This window comes from Falco peregrinus, chromosome 19, assembly GCF_023634155.1.
Source record: "Falco peregrinus isolate bFalPer1 chromosome 19, bFalPer1.pri, whole genome shotgun sequence".
NCBI classification, from domain to species: Eukaryota; Metazoa; Chordata; class Aves; order Falconiformes; family Falconidae; genus Falco; species Falco peregrinus.
In genome coordinates this window covers 1,904,873-1,913,947 of record NC_073740.1, presented here as the reverse complement: position 1 = coordinate 1,913,947, position 9,075 = coordinate 1,904,873, and the positions used below count along the sequence as shown (strand labels likewise).

At 45.2% G+C, this 9,075-nt stretch overlaps 1 protein-coding gene across 3 annotated transcripts in view; it reads right to left on the bottom strand.

Moving 5' to 3' along the window:
• Window positions 1-1,528: 1,528 nt before the first annotated feature.
• DIP2B (disco interacting protein 2 homolog B) overlaps window positions 1,529-9,075 on the bottom strand; it is a 71,813-nt gene continuing 64,266 nt past the window's right edge. For all 3 annotated transcript variants that reach the window (XM_055791987.1, XM_055791988.1, XM_055791989.1), the window contains 7 exons: window positions 8,583-8,753; window positions 8,005-8,066; window positions 7,780-7,837; window positions 7,093-7,167; window positions 6,320-6,497; window positions 6,003-6,126; window positions 1,529-5,495 (listed from right to left, as the gene is read on the bottom strand). In XM_055791987.1, the coding sequence (XP_055647962.1) occupies window positions 5,243-5,495; window positions 6,003-6,126; window positions 6,320-6,497; window positions 7,093-7,167; window positions 7,780-7,837; window positions 8,005-8,066; window positions 8,583-8,753 (921 nt within the window). In that variant the 3' untranslated portion in view covers window positions 1,529-5,242. The remainder of the gene's footprint in view (window positions 5,496-6,002; window positions 6,127-6,319; window positions 6,498-7,092; window positions 7,168-7,779; window positions 7,838-8,004; window positions 8,067-8,582; window positions 8,754-9,075) is intronic.

Below are 9,075 nucleotides of genomic sequence, written 5' to 3'. Positions count from 1 at the left end.
CCCCCCCCCCCCCCCTTCCCCCTCCCCCCTCCGGGGCGGCAAATTAATTTTTTTCTCTAAATAAGACGCTAATGAGCTGCCCGCGAGGGGTGCCAGCCCCTCACAGCCGCTGCAGCACCGCTGGGGAGCGCCGCAAGGAAATTCGGCGCTTCCATTAAAACACCCACCCGAGTGGGGAACCTGCCCCTGGTTTTCGACATCTCCTGCTGTCCAAACCATAAAATACCGCAGTACGAAGGGTTCCGAGCAAAGCTTGAGGGCAATAGGCTTTGTTCCTCGCTGCTACATAGCACACTTAGGTTAGTTCAGTGGTGGTTTCCAACATTTTCTTTTAGTTTTACTGCCCTGAAGTCTCCCTGGCTCCGCTTCGTTCCCCAATTCGCTCTAGAAAGCCAAACTAATCATTAGCAGGTGATTTATTTGCAGTAACTCCTGCCTACACTTGCTGCTCCCCTGACAAAACCTTCCACAGCTACTCCTGAAAAGCTCCAACATTCTCCAGGTTTCTCCTCTGGAGAATTATGGAAATTTTTACCTACGGAGTCAGGATTAAGCTGCTGCTGTGTGAAGTTACAGCGCTGGAGAACGCGCTGGGGCGGGAGCTGCGACAGCCAGAATGAGAACCTTCAGCTGCGAAATCCCATCACTCAGTTTTAAATGTATTAATGGAAGGATTTGTTGGCTATTTCAATTTACTGGTTAATGTAACAATTCAAAGTTAGGTAGTTGGTGATTTGTTGTTTTTTTAAAGAGGTTTTCCCTACATTAAACATAATTTAAAGTGATTTAATGAAGGTTTACTAAAAATGAAATATTTTCAAAAGAAACCATGGTAAAATTGCTACTCATCATTTGTAGGAAATAATGTGTCTACATCTAGTCTTACCCAGAAATGTACAACCGATAGTAGGCACACGCACAGACAGCAGCTGGTGTTAGACTAGTATTAATTCCACCCTCAGCGGTACTGAACTATACCTTAACATTAATGAATATTTTAAATTCAATCTTCATAAAATCTGCGCGGTTAGTTTGGGGCAGCAGAGACCATCCAGTGCTGAATCCCAAACGCCACCAGTTTTCATTCCCTCAGCGGCGCAAAGCCTGACGGAGCTGATCCTCCTCTGGAGGACGGAGCCCCCCATGTCTGGCCGGGAACGTAGGAGCCTCTACATCCCTCCTTGAATTCCAAACGAGAATCCCAATCCTGAACCCTGACCAGAGCTGGAATCAAAAATATATAATACTACAGGAAAATCTTAAATAGAGGTAGGTCGTGCTTAAACTGCAGCTGGCTCCTCACCGCCGAGCGAGCGCAGTTACAGGAAAGCTGCTGGAGGTGGGAGACGGGCTCTGGCGCTCAGCCCTCCACAGCCTCAGGTCTTTATTTCCAGATAAAGCGACCCGACACGCTTGCAACAACACTTACAACTTCTCCCCTTCACCGGGCTAAACACTAACCCGCCGCCGCTTCCTTTACAAAGAAAGAAAAATAAAAAGTCCTTCGAAGAAACAGCAGATGAAGAACTCGGCGAGCAATCAGGCATCAATATTTATTAACACAAGACAAAGGAAACACAATCAATGCGTTAATGGAACACTGTCCAGCCAGGTGTTAAATTTAAAAATGTATATCTAATCTAATTTTAAATAAATAAAAACTTTATACATAATTACAGAACGCTGTAGTCTGAATTTGACAATGGTAGATAGGTTGACAGAAATTAAGGAAAAACTGCACCTAGGGTTAAAATTTATCTCGTTTTTACAATCTTAGTTTTAGGACAGTTAGTATGACACATCTTAATTACATTTATTTAAATCAGAAATGCAGTGCAAATTTTTAACAAAACAGGACTTGAAATTATCTGTACCCACATATTTTGCTTAGGGACTATTCATCAACAGTAAGACATACAAAATATTTTAGTTCAAAGCGTTAAGAATTCCTAAGTTTGTTGGTTTGTTTTTTTTTCTTTAACTCGCACCACAGCTGTTAGCTTGGAATCCGATGGGACAACAGTAGGAAAATAATTTTGCCTCCTGCCACTGCCTCAGCTGCAAAGTCAACCTGGCGCGGAGAGTCTGCTGCGTGGGACTCGACGCTGGAGTCGGCGCTTACGGCAACGCGCCCGACTCCAAACCCCACCACGCGACAGCCCTGCCCATTCCCTCAAGTCTTTTGAGTTTTGCTCTCGTATGGAAAAAAGAAACCCAGCGACCGTCGCCAAGCAAAACCGGTCACATCCTTCGGGAGCCTTCCCGCGACAACCAAACCATCGCTTATCCGTTGGGAAGAAAAACTGAGCCCAGCCTCAAAGAGGCTAGCAATGAAAAATAGGTAGCACTTAGTGCTGTACAGTTAGTTACCTCACAGGGATGTTGTAAGGATTAAGTAAGATCCTCCTCCACAGAGGAAGAAACTGAAGGAGTGAAGTGACCTGTGGAAGGCCTTGTGGCAAGCTGTCAGCGGGGCCGGAGTCAGGACCCGGGGTTTCCAAACCCACGGCTCCGCGCTTCCTCCTCTCCAGGACATCGCTTTTCCCCGCGCCAAACAGCATTCCATAAAGTCGGAACCGGCCAGCTGCTGCGTGTCGCTTACTGGCGATGGAGAACGGAATGTGCTCTCATTCTACGGGATTACTTACAGTTCTCCGACACAGAGAAATGGAACATGCCAGAAGAAAGATTAAGAGTAACACAGTAAACTTGCAGGATAAACCCCCAAATGGTAAGAGGAAGCTATCAATACCTATCCAAATAATAATAATAAAAAAAACACCAAGGAGAAAAAGAAAAATAATCAAAAGAATCCAGTATGTCATTCAAAAATGCCGTTTCAGAACATCAATCTACCACATACTGGGAATCTTCCATCGAATCAATACGTGCATTTTTTATTTCTGGAAGAAATGGCAAGTCAAAATAAAAGACAATCCTGGAATTGTACTGAAAATCCACTTCCATGGATAAATAAAGTATTTGTTGAAACAATGGCAAGTCAAAATAAAAGACAATCCTGGAATTGTACTGAAAATCCGCTGCCATGGATAAATAAAGTATTTGTTGAAACAATTTATCCGAAGCTTGGAGTAAGAAAAAGCTGAAGACCCTCAGAATTGTTTCTGAGATGGGCAAGAACGAAGCGAAGCCGTACGGCAAGTCCCCTCGCTGCGCCAGGTAACGCCAACAACGGCGTTACACATCACATGTAGTAACACGAAGGGGGAACAACCTGCGTGCACTTTACACCCTGAAGGAGGTGCAGTACCAGCTGGGGTAGTTACAGTTACACCTGCCACCTCCCTCCCTCCCTCCGCGGCCAGTTTGTGACAAGGAATAAATACAGGAAGGACTGGAGGCGCCGGGGGTTTAGGACGCGCCTTAGGAAGCGGCCCGAGAGAAACCGTTCCAAAAACCTGCCACCGAAGCGCGCTCGAGTCTCAGCTTGCCGTAACAACTTGCGCTTTCTAAATATTCCCCCACCAAACAGTCTTCAAAAATATCATCCGCAACTTTTTATCTTGATTTTAACGCTCCTGGGAGCGCATCAGGACTTTTCCAAGGAAAACTGGGGTGCGCTTACAGGGACGCTGGGTTCTGCTCCCGTAACTGCTGCAGGATCGTCAGAGTTCCTGTTATAAACCTTTTAAAAAAACTGCCTAAAAACTCTGAATGAGGTAATCTGGAACATGGCAACGAGTTTATTTACACTGTATACCACATCTGACTCCCAAAAAAAACCCCTGTTGCAGGATCTGGTGTCAGCTCTCATTGCTTCCTGAATCCTATTTTCTGAACACCCCTGGGAATGTAATTGGTTTTAGAAGATAATTATTAATTATTAGACAAAAGAAAGGTAATTTGGAGTCAAAATTAAACACCACCTCTCCCTCAGCCCAGTGTGCGATCGTTCCCTGACAATAAGAGCTTATACCTGCTGCTCGAGGGCTTCTGTTTCTTTACATTTCCTAACGTTGAAAACTGACGCAGGATTTTGAAGGCTGAGAGATTAATTGTCACAAAGTCATCTAACGACGTGTTTACCGGAATTGTTCCGTCTCATTTTTGTGCCTCCTCCTGCTAAAGAAAAGCCGCCTTCAACTTACACCCCAGAGTGATTTCGCTCTTTCTAGCGAACGCCTGGAGGAAACCCGAAGCCTATTTACCGCGTTTCTCGCTCTACCTAGAGGGAACCCAACGGTGCGACGACAGAATCGCACCAACGGCGAATTTCACCGCGTCAGTCTAAAGGATTCTTTGGTCCTTTACGCACGAGGTGGCACGGAGGATGGGGGCAGAGGCTGTCGCTCAGGTGCATCGTTTCCGCCGAGCGTTTTCGGACTAGCACTGCAATTTCAACCCAATTCCACGTCCCTCTTTCAATTCAGCCTCTTTTTGCAAGATGTGCCTTAAAATCACAGGTTTCTACATGCTATGACGAACTTCTGGCCAGCAATAAAAGACGACAGACGGAAATAAGAAAACTCGTGGAAGATGCGTGTCTCTCGCATTAGTTGTCTAAACCAAACGTAATTCTGCTAAGGACCACAAAGTCACTTGTCCTTAAAAATTTCTACCTTCAGCTGTCATCGTTATCCAAGTTAATCTTCTATCTAAGTGAATTATGTATAATAATATTTACATATTTAAAATATAGGCAAAATTCTTTTTAAATTCAAGAAATATCTATATGAATAAGTAACTCTTAGATTCCGTAAGTTATTGATTTGGTCATGGCACAATTTTAAATAAGTTGTGTGATCCCATGGAACGAACAGCTACAGTACAGATGCAAAGTACATTAGATAGCAGGGAACTGCAGAACTCTTGATGACCCTTTTCTTAATAGTTTATTATCTTAACTAAATAAACCCTCCCCTTATAGAATCCTAAACCAGTATTAGATAAAAATACAAATATGTACAACGGATGAAAAAAAAGTAACACTACTGTAAAGGCCTTAGGAATTTTGTAGCTCACACACTTGTCAACTTTGCATTTTCTATAAAGCTAATAGTTCAGTAAACTGTTACAAACGTTTTCCATTGTCTACCACGTTGCCTTTTGTCTGTTGGTAGTCGACACCCAGCTTACACCACAGGATGAAATGCAGGGAACATGGCAGCAATCTCAAACTTTATCTCAAGTATTAGTAATTTTCACCAGCTTCGTTTCTACAGCCACCCTTCGTCGTGTCGTGGTCCCGCCGAGCTTCTCAGCGTCGCTTCCCCCATACGCGTTACATGTTATAGGCGACGTAGATGGGGTCTAACTGATCAGCTAGGAAACTGTCGCGGAGATGCATGCGTTGTTTCTCTCCTCTGGAATTGATGGGAATAACTCCAGGATCCACCACCACCACCACTCCCACGATCAGGTAATGTTCTTCCAGGACCACATTTGTAACCAGAGGAACCAAATCCAGGGCTTCCTGTTCGCAGCCGCACAGCTCCACGACCACCACCAGCAAGTTGGTCCACGTGAATACAGCACTGCAAGTTCAAACCCCAACAAACAAAACCGAAAACAAACAGAAATTCTGGTTATTTTCACGAAGATCCAAAGTTTACAATTCTTTCTCCTTAGATGGAGTCTGCCACCTGCTTGGGCTGCGTTTCCAAGCCACCCAACTCCAAAAAAACCCGGTCCTGACGTGTCAAAGGTTGGTTCAAACACACCTCAGTCCCACCCGGTGTGACATAGGAACTAAACGCTGCTTTCTGACTCAAATATAAACGGCTCTTTACACCCCAAAGCAGGAAATCATCCTTTCTATTTTGAATTCAAGCTTGTGAGAAAACATTGAGTGAGTCAGCCCAGTATTATTCCGATCTACGGATGGGAAACGAGGTGCATGACTTGCTGATGGTAACATTAAAAAAAAAAAAAGTGAATTCAAATACTTCTCTTTTTTTTGGCTATGAAACCCTGTATCTTTGCATGATCGTTGCTACGTTTCAGCTAGGTTAGGACGGATTCATTTTTCACGGCTGTTTTACCATTCAGCGATGCTTCTGTGCGTTCGAGATACAGAAGTCTCGATATCAATCGGATGGTAGCGCAGCCCCCTCAGTTCCAAAGTTTCATCCAGGGCTCCCACAACATATAGGGCATCGTGGCGCTCTGGAGAGGAGAGATGGGAAATGAAGAGTGCGCCTACTATGAAAACAGGAAATAGCAAAATAAAGGGAATTTAGATACGACAAAAGCGCCGCTTGTATCCAGACATGGGCGTCAGGATTGATTCGCCGACTAGCACGAAAGAAAACTCTTCATCTTCATTTAAATGATAAAGACAAATTAATTTCTGCCATACCTCCGCTGGCAGCTGTGAGCTCTGTCCGACGAACAAACCCGAGGTACCCAGTCCGAGCCCAGAGGGTCTGAGCAGCATCACCAAAGCTCAGACGAGTGTTGAAATGATCGGCTTGAAGGGTTTCGTTGTCATAAATGGTGTAGTAGCCACTGGCCGTGTGCGGGCTGTTGACCCAAATCTGCACAGGAAGGGGAAAAACCAGTCAGATCCATAAAACCTGAGGATCTGTCGAGTCTTAAAATGAAGGAGGTGTTAAAAAGAGAACCTTCTTGTTATGGTTTAGCTGAGATTTTCTGGATCCAAAAAAAAACCCGCTTTGCATTTAGCTAACACCTCCAAACACCCTGCAGGACCTTCAAAACCTGGTTGGCAGACCTACTCCCTGAACAACTGCGAGCTGAGGATGAAATGAGTAAATAAACTGCGGATTTTTATAGATTTTTATAACTTGCAATCCGAAGACTGATAAGAATCGACACAGATCAAATATAGTGGCATGTAATCAAGAGAAGGAAAGCAAAATGTAAATGAGATTATCTGGAAGCCAGTTCTGCAAGATTTAGGGTGGAACAAGCCTGCCTTTCTCGTAGGCTTTTCTTTTTCTTTAAATCTGACAGTAAAATAACACCCCCCAACTCTGAACACTCCAGCAGTAACTCAGCTTAAAAATTAAGTATTTTTAAAGTATCACCAAGTATCACCCAGCAACTTACATAATCGAGTGGAGAGAACGGAGCTCAAGCAGCTACGCAAAGAGCAAAACCCGCGCTTACCTCCCCAAGATGAGAATCTCCAAGAGGCCCTTTCGTCTCTGGGTTAACAATGATGACTTTGACTCCAGGTAAAATCTACAGATCACAAGAAAAAAAGGTGTAATCCACATACGAGTTATCATCACGCGCAACTAGAATACAAAGGTTGTTCGTTTACCTCCGGAGAGGCACGATTTCACCCCTAGAAATTACAACCAGGTGTAAAACACGCTAGGAGACGTACGCTGGGGTAACACCAACAGTACGAACGTAGTTTGTGACTCAAGAGCCACGTAGGTAAGGTGTTCTAAGCCTGCCAACGTTACTAGACCTTGGCTTTGGAGAATTCGGGATTCAAAACTACAGGGAAGCACATTTTTGTTCATCCATTTAGAGAAAGGAGTGACAGTAAGTCTCCAACGCGTGCCGATGTCACGGGTACGACAGCAGGCACTTCTGGCGCGGTTCGTTTTCTATAAACAGAACCAACTCTCTCGAGTGTTCCAAGCGACACGTGCTCCTGCAGCAACAGATACTTTATTCTAAATCCAACCAACTTCCCAGAGGAACAGCGTGACCAGCGGTCAGCGCGTCTCGTGCCACGAGACCACCTTTCCCAGCCACACAGCGACATCGTAAGGGGCGCAGGGAGGAAGCGTGGTCAGCAGAGCCCGCGTGCCAGGCCTCTAGGTGATGGTGTGACGTTACCTTCCCGGATTCTGAGAGCAGCAGGCTTTGTGGAGCTCCCCTTTCCACCAGACGTACTCTGAAGGGAAAGAAAACATTGTCAGGGGGAAAAAAAAAAAAAAAAAAAAAAAAAAAGAGAAAAGAAAAAAAGGAAGAGAGCTGAAATCACTGAGAGGTGCGATAGCTCAGTACCACGAGGACATTTTATACGCACTTAGTAAATAAATTTAAGTAAACTTACTGTACCTGTCATGTCTCAAGGATTTCAGATCTACATACACCGTGGTGGGATCGGGCCCAGATGTTCCCTGAAGAGTTAACATTTTTAAAAATAATTAATCTACTTCCAGAAGTCAGCTTCTGCCTGAGCTCACAAACATTTCCAGGGGTTTCCTACTGGCAGCAAAATTCATATATTCACATTTCCCCACCTTTGCAGCTGCACTAAGGGAAACACTTCAGTAAACTGTTTTCCCCCCCCCGAGCTGAGGAGCAGGAATGTGGGACGCGAGGAGCGCGAGTGCGGGGACGCAGGGACGCGTCTTTAGGGAGGCGAGCTGCTACGGAGGCAGCCCAAGCACTCCCAGCTATCAGCCCTGGGGCAACTAGTCATTGTTTACACGGAAATAAACACTTCTCTAATGTCACGTTTCAGTTGTTTTGAGCATCTGTGATAGAATCTGGCAGCTGAACACAAAGAGAAGCCGCTTCAATCTTGCGCCAGCTGTTCCCTGCACAGATGCTGGGCTGGGCAGAAGGCTCTGCGGATTCCTACGTTTGCCGATCAGAACACAACTGGATCTGGAAATCCGCTGTGGCGTTACCTGTAAACAGATCGCAACGTTGACCCTGGATCCGAAGGTGGTGCTTACAGCACGGGACGACAGGCCGATGTCTTTGAAGAGTTTGGAGAAGGAATGAGTGAGAGAAACCCGTGGCCGTTCCTCTGCGACTACCACACAAGTCCGGACACAGGACAGATTAATTCCTCGTGCCTGGGAAAAAAAACAAAACAAACCCACAAATCTGTGCAAAGGACTGAATGTGTTCATTGCTTCTGCCACACTGCACCAAGGTCTGTCCCCTCCCAAGAAGGGACATTTGGTCTTTATCCCTGGAAATGACTCGGGAAATGCAGGACAAACGCGGTTCTTGTGTTCAAGTCATTTCCTCTTTTTCAGCTTCTAATTGGAAAACGTGTCTGACCAGCGCCTAGAAATACTGCTAGAAGGAAATATGCACAAACAGTGCTGCTTCCTCTGCTACAGCACGGAGCATCACATGCTTCTGCAGTGCTTTTCAGCTAAGATTACATCT